The sequence below is a fragment of the Salminus brasiliensis genome, chromosome 7 (assembly GCF_030463535.1).
Source record: "Salminus brasiliensis chromosome 7, fSalBra1.hap2, whole genome shotgun sequence".
In the NCBI taxonomy this organism is placed as follows: domain Eukaryota; kingdom Metazoa; phylum Chordata; class Actinopteri; order Characiformes; family Bryconidae; genus Salminus; species Salminus brasiliensis.
Window position 1 is genome coordinate 8,564,858 of NC_132884.1, and position 14,877 is coordinate 8,579,734.

The window sequence follows — 14,877 nt, forward strand, 5'->3', positions numbered from 1 at the left end:
TAAGCTCCACATTTACAATCCAATTAAGCTTACTGATCACATGCCTCTGAAGTTTGACTTTTTGCAGCATTACAATTCTTATAGGCCACTACTCCTCATATTTTCCCTCCATGAAACATATGTTAATGCTCAGTAGTGCACATAGATGCTCCTTTAATAGATCTGTTATTACTAAAATGCATTCAATGGGCAGATATGCAGCTGAAACAGGCAGCCTAGTGGAGACCAACATTTTTCAACATCAAAATTTTAATATTACATTATCGTCATTATGGCTTTTAGAAAAAATGTTTTTTTGGGAGGTGGGGTAGTGCACTATAGACCCCTGTGGTGCAGCCTAAGCTTGTGGCCTTTGTTTTCCTTGCATTACTTTTACTTTTATACTTGAAGTAGTTGTGAAACCAGTACTTTTACACTGTTACTTGAGTAAAAAGCTTAAGCTGATACTTCAACTTCTATACTATAGAATATACTTAGAATATAACTTCTATACTTCTATAGTCTTTTTAAACCCTAGTATCTACACTTCTACCTGAGTAATGAAGGACAATACTTTTAACACCTTTGGTTATTTGAAGGTAAAAATGCTAAAATGTTGCTTTATATGCAATATGCTTATGAGAATATAAAATAATAAATAAGTTTTATAAATAAAAAAATAAATAACGTTTTACATATTTCTTGCTTCAAATGTCAATATTTAAGCTAGAGAAACTAGCTTTAAACACTGACATTTTTAAGTAACCCCCTGTGGAATAACATAACATAAAAATAAAATTAGCATCACTGTAGAGGTGGGATTTTTATTTCAATAAAGGATTAAAGTATATAGCTTCTGCATACAGAATATTGTATACAATAGCGTATATGAAAACTATATCTTTATTTTATGTTGCAGGCTCTGCTTGGTAGGTAAGCTAGCCACAGTTCTGTCACTTTATGCTTGAGCTACAAGAAAAGCTTCGGTTTAGATGAATCGGTTCAATCGATTTGTTGAAAAAGAACCGGTTCAGAAAACGACTCGTTCACGAGTTGAACACCGCGTCTCCAGAGTTCACTACAGTGCGAGACTCCAGCTCGTGCGCTCTGTCCACGGACAGCTCCAGGTACCGAGTGGCCGCTGGGATCGTGGCGGACACGGCGGAAAGGACGTCAAAAAGGTTGGAGCGCGCGCACGTGCAGCCGCAGCACGAGACGTTCCGCGCGTTGGAGTTTGTGGGGAGTTAAAACGAGTCAAGCTCTCCGCGCGTCCTTTCTGACCTAGACACGCGCTCTGGCCGCCTCTGGCCCGCGCGCAGATGTGTCCTGCGGCTGGTCGCAGGCCAGAGCTGGACATCATGAGCTGTGTGAGGACCGCAGGTGCGCTGGTGACGCGCGCTACTCCTGCCGTTCCGCGCCGCTGAGGGCTCGGCCAAGATGATGAAACTTAGCAGGCACGCGCTGCTCCTGCTGCTCCTCATCCTCATATGCCCGTTCAGCACTTTTCACCTGCTGAGGTGAGTTACTGTTCAGTGAGTTCAGTTATCTGTCTGTCTAGCTATTAATCCATGGGCCTGTCCATATGTCTATCTATCTGTCTGCCTGTCCACCTGTCTGCCTGCTTGTCTATCTGTCTGTCTGTCTGTTTGCCTGCCTGCCTGCCTGCCTGTCTATCTGTCTATCTATCTATCTATCTATCTATCTATCTATCTATCTGTCTGTCTGTCTCTCTGTCTGTCTACCTATCTAGATATTTATCAATCTGTCTGCTTGTCTATCTGTCTGTCTGTCTGTCTATCTGTCTAGATATCTATCAATCTGCCTGCCTGTCTATCTATCTATCTGTCTGTCTGTCTGTCTGTCTGTCTATCTTTCTATCTGCTCGTCCATTCAACTGTCCATCGGCCTGTCAGTCTATTTTTGTATGCCTGTCTATCTGTATATCTATCTGTCTCTTTGTCAGTGTATTTGCTTGTCTGTCTGTCTGTCTGTCTATTTACTTGTTTACTTATTGTGAACTGAGTACACCTCACAGTCCACGTACGAGTAGACATATCTCAGAGACAAGCTAACGCGGCTGCATTCTGCTGCAGATTAATTAGAAGGAATTTATTACCTTTACATTCAGGTTCTTCTGGAATGTGAAAAAACAGGGAACAGGTTTTACAGTGGCTTTAATACATGGCATGGTAATGGTAGGTTAATGGGAGAATGAGTCTCTCACAAAAAGAAAGCAAGAGAGTGAGAGTGGGAGCGGGTGGTTGGTGTGGCGCAACAGATAACACCACTACCTGCCAGTGAGTCTCGCCATGTGGGAGACTGGTGTTCGATTCCCGGTCTGGGTGACTATGCTGCACTAGACCAATAAGAGTCCTTGGGCAAGACTCCTAACACTACATTGGCCCACCTCTGTAATACCAGTAACCTTGTCAGTTGCTTTGGATAAGAGCGTCAGCTAAATGCCTTAAATGTAAATGAGCCTGGTTCAGTCAAATGAAAAACACCAAATCAGCAGCTCATTCTCACAGAGCTCTGACTGCATTTTGCATTGCTCTTGTACAGAATTCTAATGCTCTTGCACATTTTTGCAAATACTAAGTAAATTTGTCTACAGTTGGCCCAGAGATGCGGTCAGAGATTTTTAAAAAAGTTGATTTGTATTTCTTTCATGTTTGTAAGTGAATAAACTCACTCTGTTAACCACTGAAAGTAAAAGAGAGCCAACACCAGTCATAAACTGTCAAATATAAATATCACATAAAATGCAGTGATCTAATTTGGCTGTTATCAAACAAGCTGACAAGATTCACCGACTACACTAACTAAGTTAATTTCATATGTCTTAGAGCAACAAGTCACATTTGGTAACTTAAACAGGAAGACGGGGGTAATCATGGATATGATTACCAGTCTAATGACTATGTTACTGCTGAATGCAGTGGATGTGGCTTTTACAGAAAGGACATTACAGCAGAATCATGTCGGGGTTGGCCACATGGGTCAGGTGGACAGGTGTGTATGGATTTGTGCAGTGTGGAGGTGAAGGAAATTTACAGTAATGCTCTTTGTCCCATTTTAGTTCCCAAGAAATGGCTTTTTCCTCTTAAGTGAAATTCGTACACTGTGAAAATGGTCTGGGCTGTCAGCTTCCATTACTTCGTCCTACATCATAGTTCCAGGACAAACATAAAGACACTTCAGACATAAAACATGTCTTGGCTGATTGACTGCATTTTGCCTAAGGCAAGTGTAAAGCTTTCTCACTGCGCTCTCACTTTCGCACTAATGTCCACCCCACCAGCTGCAGTGCGATGGGCAGCCCTCTCATGATGGACGCCAACAGCATCTGCAGGAGGAGCAAGCCTCCAGGTAGCGCTCACGCTGAACTGTGCCAAACGAAGCCTGAGATCATCCAAGAAGTGGCCAAAGGAGCAAGACTGGGCATGCGCGAGTGCCAACACCAGTTCCGCCAGCACCGTTGGAACTGCACCAGCCATAGCAAGAGCCTGGGCAAAATCTTACAGCAAGGTAAGCAGCTTCACTTTCACTGCTGAGAGGTGGGATGGGGGGGGGGGGGTTACCTGCCAAGTAACCGCAAAAAAAGAAAGGAAAACACTGCAAGTCTGTGAGAGCAAACATAAAAGCAAGTGTTCCAGGAAGGCATGTATTTCCAAAACAGTGCTTATACGTATACCACTGGTAGACAGATATGGTAAAAGGAGGAGGGAGGTGGAGATGAAGGGGGGGGTATAATTAGTTTTGGAGGTCATTCAGTTTTTAGGTCCTTTGTGGTAATTAATCCAACTGTTGTGTCTTTGTCAGTGGCAGAATAATTACTTCCTGTCATATTGTATAATAAAAATATTCAGGGATTATTATTATTGTTTTGGCACTGCTCTCAAGCGCTTCCACAAAGTAGAAAAAAAAGAAAAACTGGGAGAGGTCAAAAGATGGAGCTGTCTGCAGCTGAAGAAGTGAATTCTCCTGGTAATATAATCTGCTTTAATTCCCAGAAAGAGAGTTGAGTTGGAGAGTTTTCCCAGGCTTTCTCACTGACATGTTGACCGATGCTCGGCTGTGAAGGGTCAGCTATCTTCTTAGTCAACGCTTACTCACAGCTTAGTCAGGCCTGTTTTAGTCTCAGGCGCACGCCAAATGCTCTCAAAGGAAGTCCTCTGACAGCTTACTACAAAGTCACGAGCAAGTCCCCCTTTCAAGTGTAGTTCTCCTGCAGGCCGTGAGAGGGCAGGGTTTTCCAGTGTTATTGTTTTGTGTTATTGAGGGCAGTCAGTTTAAACAGTGATCTCAGTCCATTTCAAATAAAGCAATAAGCCACAGGAGGTCACTGCAATGCAGTGATTTCACCCGAGGGGCCTTATGGAACTTCATAGAAGGCTTAATGATTACTGGGAACTGAAACATGCATGTCTGTCATTTTTAGCTCATTATAATTTAATTTAATCATTGTGTTTGTTATATGTAATCTCTGCAAGTATTGTAGTGATTTTTCATTATTTAATTTTGCTTGGAAACAAAAGGCTTTAAAAGGTCTCTAGAACATCAAACGTGTTTTTCCTTGGCATAGTTGAAAAAGAGTTAGAGTACATACTGTACACACATCCAGCCCACTAGCAAAATACCTACTCAAAGACGTTAAAATGGTAAAAGACCTGTAATTTCTACTAGGAGATCAACATTACCTGGTAAGACTCAGAAATAATTGCACTGTTAAAACTATTCTAAAATATATATGTTTTGCAAGCGTTTGCTGGTTATCTTTTTCTTTCACAAGCTAAAGAGTATATTGACAAGTGTTACTGAGCTCTGCTAAAGCATGAGTAGACTGATAAATCACTGTGCTGATCAGTTAGTATCTCAGTGTTACTGAACTCTACTAAAGCATGAGTAGACTGATAAATCACTGTGCTGATCAGTTATTTATCTCAGTGTTACTGAAATCTGCTAAAGCCTGAGTAGACTGATAAATCACTAAGCTGATCAGTTATTTATCTCAGTGTTACTGAGCTCTACTAAAGCCTGAGTAGACTGATAAGTCACTAAGCTGATCAGTTATTTATCTCAGTGTTACTGAGCTCTGCTAAAGCATGAGTAGACTGATAAATCACTGTGCTGATCAGTTATTTATCTCAGTGTTACTGAGCTCTACTAAAGCATGAGTAGACTGATAAATCACTGAGCTGATCAGTTATTTATCTCAGAGTTACTGAGCTCTGCTAAAGCCTGAGTAGACTGATAAATCACTGTGCTGATCAGTTATTTATCTCAGTGTTACTGAGCTCTACTAAAGCATGAGTAGACTGATAAATCACTGTGCTGATCAGTTATTTATCTCAGTGTTACTGAACTCTACTAAAGCATGAGTAGACTGATAAATCACTGTGCTGATCAGTTATTTATCTGTGTTACTGAGCTCTACTAAAGCATGAGTAGACTGATAAATCACTGAGCTGATCAGTTATTTATCTGTGTTACTGAGCTCTACTAAAGCATGAGTAGACTGATAAATCACTGTGCTGATCAGTTATTTATCTGTGTTACTGAGCTCTACTAAAGCCTGAGTAGACTGATAAATCACTGTGCTGATCAGTTATTTATCTCAGTGTTACTGAGCTCTGCTAAAGCCTGAGTAGACTGATAAATCACTGTGCTGATCAGTTATTTATCTCAGTGTTACTGAGCTCTACTAAAGCATGAGTAGACTGATAAATCACTGTGCTGATCAGTTATTTATCTGTGTTACTGAGCTCTACTAAAGCCTGAGTAGACTGATAAATCACTGTGCTGATCAGTTATTTATCTCAGTGTTACTGAGCTCTACTAAAGCATGAGTAGACTGATAAATCACTGTGCTGATCAGTTATTTATCTCAGTGTTACTGAGCTCTACTAAAGCATGAGTAGACTGATAAATCACTGAGCTGATCAGTTATTTATCTCAGTGTTACTGAACTCTACTAAATCATGAGTAGACTGATAAATCACTGGACTGATCAGTTATTTATCTCAGTGTTACTGACTTTTTTCAAGAAACGAGTATCCCAAAAAAGTCTAAAGAAATGAATTTTGGAGCATCATTCAACGGATATGTAAATTTGTAATGGGGCCTATTACTGCCAGAAACAGTGTGAAATAAGTAGAATGACAACAGCAGTGTTTCATCAAGATATGTTCTAATGTTTTTTAAATACTTTACTTTCTTTACTGTACTGGAATAAGCTACAGAGTAATTTAGCACAGTATATTCAGCATTCAGCCATCACTGTTGTCACTTGTTTTAAATTATTCTGCCCAACTGTGGCTAACAACTAGTGCTGTCTTGGTGTGTGTTCCAGGCTGTGAGTGTAACTCAAGTCAGGCTTTTTTACTAAAAAAATTTAAAGTAATTTGTCATCATTACAGCACTGTGTAAGTAGGGCTGTCGAGAATGTGACATGTAGAAAGAAATTCTGTCAGGAGGAATTTAGCGTGCGTAAATTTGACACCAAGAATGAGTGTTTCTTGGAGGAACCTTGATTATCACAGAGGGAAAAAGAATCCTTTGGCAGCTGAAGCTGCATTCAGGCAGGTCTAGACAAGAGAGATGTGCGAGGAATGTGTATCTTCTTAAGAGAGTTATGGCTAATAAGGTAATGCCTCAGATATTCAGGAGATGTCACAGTGATGAAAGAGGAGTTCATGGCTTGTGGAATATAAATGTGTACCCTGCAATTGTTGTACCTCCTGTTTTAACAAGTTTTGGGAACTCAACGTAGGTGGTAAAAGTGGTTTGGGTTTCCTTAGACTGCTCCAGGTGTTTTTTTTGTTTTTTTTTTTTATGTGGATGTTCAGTACGGTATTAATTTCCATTCAGCATAACAATACGTCACGCACATGATAAATGATTGGCATAATCACGTAGTACAGCATATGTTAAAGGAATAGGCTTTAGGCATAGGGCCGGTTTAATAAATCTGTGCTACAGCATGTACAAAATGTAAATGGGTATTTCTAGAATTGGGGGTACATTTTGCTCCTCCTAGATAGGGTTGGGCAGTATCCACTTTTTTCATACCGTTATACCATCTTAAAATAATACTTTGTATATATACTGTTTAGAGGGTATGCACGTGATGTCATAGGTGGCGGGAGTGAGCCATTGAGTGTCAAAAAGACCAGCTGAATGGCAGCATTAGTGTTCAGTGTTGAAGAGCAGTTGTGCGTTTGACTGTACAAACAGATTCAGCAAGAATTCTGAGCTTGAGCTAATAGCCCAGTGATGTGTCAAACTTCTTCTCTGGTTATTTTGGATATAACGATGAAGGACTTGATTTGTTTAATGGTAATAACTATTTATGACTGGCTTTTACTGGTTGTTTAAACATTTGGTTTCATAACAAAGTACACAAAGAAAAAGTGTTATATATATAAAAGAAAAAATGTTGTCAGTAAGCTTTATAATATTGGTGCTCTTTATTGCGATACCGATACTGTGTGGAAGTGCCAGCATCAGCACCAATACTGATACGGCATCGGTATCTGTGCAACACCAGTATTGGCTAATGCTAATTCAATTAAATCTGTCAAAGACCCAATGCATGTTGAAGGAGACCAAGTAAACAAACCTGCACTTCCTTTGTCAGTTCACATATACTTACTTGATAATGTATCAACCATGGCATGTGATTAGATTTTCAGCTTGATTCTACATGATATGGACATAACTGCGGACATTTTTTTGCTAACGTGTTTCTTCTTGTAACTATCCGTTGCACTTTAAAGGAAGCAGAGGTTATACATTCCAGAATGTAACTGCAACATAATTTTATGGTGGTGCCTCATCGTTTTGCTGTAAATATTATATGAAGTCCCACCACTTTATTAAAATGTGCAAAAAATGATCAATAAAAAAAATAGATTAGCATTTTCTGAAGGAAGTACATAGTGCTTGGAATGAGCAGAAAGTGTATGGGTTTGTGTGTGTGTGTGTGTGTGTTTGCATGTATGTGTGTATGGCAGATGTGTCCAAAAACCTTTGGGAATATGTGAGAGAGATAAGAGGGAGCTGCACATGTGTATGTGCATGTTTGTCAGTACGCACAAGCGTGTTTGTGTGTGTATGCACGTGTGTGAATGTGCATGCATGTTTGTGTGTGTGTGTGTGTGGTGGGTGGGGCTCACTATAATTACCATAGGATCCATGATCTTCTGCACCCTTTTGCAGATAGAGACGTAGAGTCGATGCTGTATAATGGTCCAACTGCAGCTTGTTTAGTGCTAGAACTGCAAGTGGGTGGACTGTTATACCAAGCCAGAACTCACTTGCAAAAGAGCTTAAGAGTCAAACATACAGCCTGCTTTTCTTCTCCACCAGACAAAATCACCTGCCCTGTCTCACCTCTTCTGCTTATGAGAGCAGTGTCAAAATCAACATCCCTCAAAATCAGTTTACTTCTCTACTAGCATTTGTTTTATTTTGTAAAATGCCACTTCTGCGGTAAAAGCCTTTTCAACAAATTCAAGCTCTTCTCAGGTTTAGCTGCAGTGTTTTCATACCTTTCAAATATATTGATTAATGAATATATTGAAAAGACACATTTCATATGTACATTACATGCATTTGTTGATGGTTTGCATGTGTGAGCAAATATTTAAAAACATCATAGAAATGATCATTCAATGTGTGTCATTAGATTCGCCCAAGCTGTGTTTTATTGCTAGACAGTGTTGTGTTATGAATTACTCTTTAGTGTGCAGAGTTTGCCTTATTGGTTTTGAGCTGGAGCAATAAGGCTAATATATCTTACAAGTAAGAAGTGGGAGTGTAGCCCAAATATTAAAATAGTGGCCACCATGAAGTAGGGCTGAGCGATATGGTAAAAATATTCACAATAAACAATTTATATATTTTTTCTGCATGTTAAATTAGATGAATTAGATGATGTACAGCATATTTTGAATAGAAATCACTGGACTAGGTATGGGATGTTTCAATATTGTTTCAATAGCAGGTTTTAAGAATTTGAGGATACTAATGCATTTTTTCTGCATGTCAAATTATTGCGACAAATATTTGTAGCATGAATATATATATATATATAATTGTATAATATATAATATAATTTGACATGCAGAAAAAATGCATTAGTATCCTCAAATTCTTAAAACCTGCTATTGAAACACTATTGAAACATCCCATACCTAGTTCAGTGATTTCTATTCAAAATCTGCTGTACTTCATCTAATTCAACAGGACTAATTACACTCTTTGTAATGAAATATGCTGTTGGTCAGTGTTCTTTATATATAATATTCATAATATTCTTAAAAGTACTGGCAATATTCACATTATGCTCAGAATTCCTGACGATATTCACAACATGCTCATAAGTCCCGGCGATATTCACAATATGCTCGTAAGTACTGACTATATTCATGTTAGGCTCCAAAGTACTGGCGATATTCACGATAGACTCAGAAGTACTGGCGATATTCATGATAGGCTCTTAAGTACTGACGATATTCACAATAGGCTCAAAAGTACTGACGATATTCACGATAGGCTCTTAAGGACTGATGATATATTCACGATAGGCTCAGAAGTACTGATGAAATTCACAATAGGCTCAGAAGTACTGGCAATATTTCAATATGTTCAGAAGTACTGATGATATTCACGATAGGCTCAGAAGTACTGGCAATATTTCAATATGTTCAGAAGTACTGGCGAAATTCACTGCATGCTCAAAAGTAGTGGTGATATTCACAGTATGCTCAAAAGTGCTCAGTATATCATGGTTCACGGTAACAAAATGTATCACAATATGATAAAATGTTGTCAAATTGCTCATCCCTATTTTAAGCCTGAATGTCTCACAGTATGTCTCACACTTTGTGAATCTGACATTTTGCCTGCCTCATTTACTTCTCAGATATTCGGGAGACGGCGTTTGTGAATGGAATCACGGCTGCAGGAGTGCTGCATGCAGTGACGCAGGCCTGCAGCCAGGGGGATCTGTTAGAGTGCGGCTGTGTGACCCTTAAGAGCTCTTCTGGAAGCCCCAAAGAACGAGCCTCAGAACATGTGACCAGCCCGATCCCTGCGCTCCAGGACCAGCGCTGGGAGTGGGGCGGCTGTGGGGATGATGTGGACTTCGGGTACGAGATATCTCGGCAGTTCATGGACACCCGGAGACGAAAAGGAAAGAGTGACATCAGGACTCTGATTGACCTGCACAACAACGAGGCAGGAAGGCTGGTACTGCACATTTCACTGGATATTCTTTACATATTACACATACCCTTTTTTAGATCTGCTGTTTTCCATAATTGGCCATAACTTTCATGTCTGAATGAATGTTAATTTATATTAGTTTATATTAATCAAAAACATCATTTTTGTAACAGTTTTGCAGAGGTTGTACTACTCTGGATCTTGAACTGGTTCCTTTCAGGATTCTTAGATCCTTGGTGCTATCCAGCAAACCAGCCCTCATTTGCACCAGTTTAAAACCGAGCATGTGTCATCAACAAAGAGCGCTGCACAATGTTCTGTAAACAGCAGAACAATGCACACTGTTTGAGGGTGTCACCATCACTGCTTTCTCTTTCTTGTGCCCCTTGACTCTTCCCTGGACGCTGGCACGAATTGCCCTGAAAAACCTACCATTATTACCATTATTATTACCATCTGGAAATCCATCTGGAAATGAACACTGTTGACATACTTGTTCAGCTGTACACAAACAGCTTGTATAAACTACATAGAAAAGAACTTCTAATGGGCATTCTGGAGGAGCTGCACATGGTTGTAAGGTCAACTTGTCCAATGCTGTGGAAGTGCTGTGCAGCAGTGGAAAGTATTCTCTGGTGGAGTGGTGGAGCTCCATCCAGTACTACTAGGATGAGCTGGAGTGGACTTTAAAATGCATAACTAATCATCCAACATCAGCCTGACCACACTAATGTTCTTGTGGATGAATGCAATCAAATCCTCAAAGCAATGTTGTAGAATTGCTGGAGCAACTAGCAGGGGTTTGTAGTAAAGTGGCCGTTGGGTTTATAAAGCGGTGTGGACACTTCCGATGTGATGTTGTGATGGAACTCCGCAGGTTTGTTTACTCGTACAACAAGGAAGACAAAGGTAGTGTTTTCAGGATAACGCCTGTGTTTAGGGTGCCGCACAAATTCTCAGAGATCTGCAGCCCTCTGCAGGAACTTCAAGCATCTAGCAGGTTCCACTGTTTCTCCATCAACATGGATCTGTGTGTCTTCCTTCAGGCTTTATTTAGTTTTCTTTAGTGCTCACGTTCAGGACCTGGTTGTTGTTGTTCCATTTTTTTTTATTGGCTGTGCCACTTATTTTTGTGGATGCAGCTTCACCACTGTTGTCAGACTAGGAAAGGTATCAGACTGTAATTCCGTATGAAGTCATTTTTGTACTCGCGGAGGTCTAACTAACACACTCTCTCTTAACTCTTTCTCTCCATAACGCCCTTTCTCTCTGTCTTAACTCTTTCAATCTCTCTCTATCTCACTTTTCTCTGTCCTCACTTTCTCTCTAACTCTCTCGCTCTAATTTAACTCTCTGTCTTACATTAAATCTCTCTCTATCTTACCTTAACCCCTCTCTCACTTTTTTTGCTTTCTCTCTCGAGTTATTTATATATATATATATTCCTCTCTCTTAACTTTCTAACTCTCTCTCTCCCTCCCCTTTCTCTCTGTCTCTCTTAACTCATCCTCTCTCTATAATTCTCTTTTTCTTTTATTTCCTTGACTCCCTTTAACTTTCTCTCTTTTTTACTCTGACTTTCTTTAACTCTCTGCCCCTCTGGCTGTTCTCAAATCTTCAGTCCCTCACAAAGAGTCACATCTTTCTCTCTCTCTCTTTTTCTGATGGGGGGGGGGTGCTAATTCAGATCTCAAGCTTATCGCTTTGCCATTAATAGCCGAGAGAGCACAGTTGGCCGTGCTCTCTCGGGGTGGGTAGATGATGCTCTCTCCCCTCAACGCTATTAAGCAATGTTGGCTGGCATAGCTATCTGTTGGCTGGTGCAGTGGAGCTGAGGAACCAATGCCTGTCTCAGAGCGTGTTGGCTGCCCGGCAAAAATAAGTGATGCCTGGTTTTGCATGTAAGTCTTAACTCTCCTGGTGTTGGGTGTTGGGAGCATAACTAGTGCTGGGACGAGTTACAAACAGGTGGGTTAATTGGCAGTACCTCATTGGGAGAAATAAGGGACAAATTCCAACAATTTTATTTAAAAAAATAAGTAAATAAAAAATCTTCTCACTCTCTCTCCCTTATTCACTCTCTTACCCTAACAGTCACTCTAACTTCTCTGCTCTCTGAGAGATTAGCGATATTACCCAGCATCTGTGTGTATGAGTATGTGTGTAAGAGTGTGTGAGTACTGAATAGAAGGAATCATATATAGAGATTTGCAGCATGTCCTGCCTGACTCATTATCTTTAGTAAAAAATTTGCTATGATATTAACTTTATATTTCCAAGAGTAAACTGTCTCACTGTACTCTCTATCTCTCTCTTTCTCCTGTTGTGTATATGTGTGTGTTTTGTGAATGTGGCAGGCTGTAAAGACCCACATGCGGTCCGAATGCAAATGCCACGGCCTTTCAGGCTCCTGCACCCTCCGCAGCTGCTGGAGGAAGTTGCCTCTGTTCCGGCAGGTTGGCGACCACCTAATGGAAAGCTTTCATACGGCAGTCCGTGTGATGGGCGGCAACGATGGCAAATCTCTCATTCCCCTGGAGCCGGGCATCCCGCTACCGGGCACCAACAGCCTCATCTTTTCCGACGCGTCTCCGGATTTTTGCGTGGCCAGTCGCAGGACGGGCTCAGAGGGGACAAGAGGTCGAGCGTGTAACAGCACAGAGACAGGGCAGGGTGCATGCGACTGGCTGTGCTGCAGTAAAGGCCACACGCATCTGATGCTGGAGTATGAGGAAAACTGCCAGTGTCAGTTCCAGTGGTGCTGTGTGGTGCAGTGTGAGAGGTGTACTGTGAGGAAGGAGGTCACAGTCTGCCTTTAAACTCTGCTGAATAGATTAAATTGAATATTCTGTGCCTCAGATGCTCCACCCACAGAGGTACACAGAGCGTCTGATTGGGATTATACACTAATACATGGATTTATTGGAAATCCTAACTGAGAGACCCCACATTTACAATGACAGTTACCATGCCCCCCCCTGAAGGACATTGAATGAATCCTGGCCAATGGTTCTGTCTTTCTAAGTCTACTCTCACATAATTTCTCGTGAATAAACCTTGAGATTAAAACAGCAGACTTTCAGCTCGGCTCCACCACCACGACTCAAATGTGAGTATATTGGAGGAGTATACATTCCCTGTATTGCCAGTCAGTACAGGGCCTAGAAGGGACACATTTAAGATTTAACATATTTAAGGTGGGCTGTAATGATGTGGCCCATTTAGGAAACCCAACTGGGTCCCAATAAAAACACATGTACAAACCCACTCTAGCCCAAGCCCGTTTGGAACCTACCTAGCCCACGCTTCATCCATGTAAAGCTCACATAAATATGTTGGCTGGGATGTTGGCCCCACATATGGATGCTTACCAGGGTCCCAACAGCATCGGTGATGGGAACAGGAGGGGTTAAACATGGGCCCCATCTGGAATCTACACTGAAAATTGGGCTCAGATGGGTGCCATGTGAGATGATGGTGGGTTGTAACGATGGAGCCCATTTGGGAAGCCTAACTGGGTCCCAGTAACAATACATGTGTAAACTCTCATAGAGCCAATGCCCATCTGGAACCCACCTGCAACCCACCTAGCCCACGTTCCACCCATGTGAGCCACACATGAGCATGTTGGCTGGGAAGAGTGGACCAGAGTAAAGTCCAGCACACTGTCAGATTACGCTTAAATTACATTCCCATTCATGGCATTTAGCAGATACACTTGTCCAGAGCATCTTTGTTGTCTATTCAGAAAATATCCCTAGATTCCAAAGTACCCTAGAGTTTAGGCCACTTCAACGTGTATCTGAATATTTTTTTAAATGTAGGCTTTCTCTGCATTTTCACACAAACAGGGCATTTTAGCTGACTGCAAATGTAAGATTTTCGACTATTGGCTGGGTTTACTGTAAAACACTCTATTTTATTTTCTGATTTTAAAACACACTGAGAAAAATCTTTGTGGTTAGGTTATAGCCCCCCCTGCTGGGCTGGCACGTTTGTGCCAGCATTTTAGAGCTGTTTCACATTCTTGAGTGGACAGAGACAGGGGCTAAACGTACCCTTAAAAAACATCTAGATACGTGTGAACGGGACCTCAGATACTGCTAAAACGTATGCATATTATCCAACAGCAAGATATAAACAATACACTAATCCCGCTTCCTAAATGCCGGATTCCTAAATACAGCATGAAAGGCTTGTGAGTGCTGTATATAAAGTATATAAAGTTGTAAATACAAACTACACTATGTCTGACTGCTAAATACATTATCAGTGTTGTGTGATGTGTTGTATATAAAGTGTTGTATAGTAAGTTGTAAATAAAGTGTTGTATATAAAGCATGTGGTTTGGGGCTCAGCCATAGATTACCTGTGTATTTAGCATTGTACAAGTGAAAGAAAATATATTTTATATGTTTATGTCTTGTTTTTTTTACAATAAATGTTATTCATCTGTTCACTACGACTCTCATTGGTTAATTGCAACGGCCCAATTATCCTGTAAGTGTGGGTCAGGCATAAGGCAGAGAATTTCTAGTGAGGAGAACTGCCACTTAAAAAGGGGTGCATCCCAAATGTGTACTAATTACTACTATAATTACTGTATAAAGGCTACCATAGAAAAGACATGAAGCTGTGAATGTAATATTGTCTGGGGGAAGAACAATT

The 14,877-nt window shown here is 40.8% G+C and overlaps 1 protein-coding gene across 1 annotated transcript; it reads left to right on the forward strand.

Annotated features, from left to right (window-relative positions):
* The first annotated feature begins 1,075 nt into the window (after positions 1–1,075).
* Positions 1,076–14,656, forward strand: wnt6a (wingless-type MMTV integration site family, member 6a). The gene is made up of 4 exons (XM_072682900.1): positions 1,076–1,496; positions 3,281–3,507; positions 9,908–10,233; positions 12,567–14,656. The coding sequence occupies exons 1-4, from the start codon at positions 1,417–1,419 to the stop codon at positions 13,026–13,028; spliced, it is 1,095 nt and encodes a 364-aa protein (XP_072539001.1). The 5' UTR covers positions 1,076–1,416; the 3' UTR covers positions 13,029–14,656.
* Positions 14,657–14,877: the final 221 nt, after the last annotated feature.

Excerpts from the sequence above, each read along its gene's own strand:
- wnt6a (XM_072682900.1), top strand. The coding sequence starts at position 1,417 with ATGATGAAACTTAGCAGGCACGCGCTGCTCCTGCTGCTCCTCATCCTC. Across the intron at positions 1,497-3,280 it reads AGCACTTTTCACCTGCTGAG|CTGCAGTGCGATGGGCAGCC; the intron begins GTGAGTTACTGT and ends CCACCCCACCAG. Across the intron at positions 10,234-12,566 it reads ACAACGAGGCAGGAAGGCTG|GCTGTAAAGACCCACATGCG; the intron begins GTACTGCACATT and ends TGAATGTGGCAG.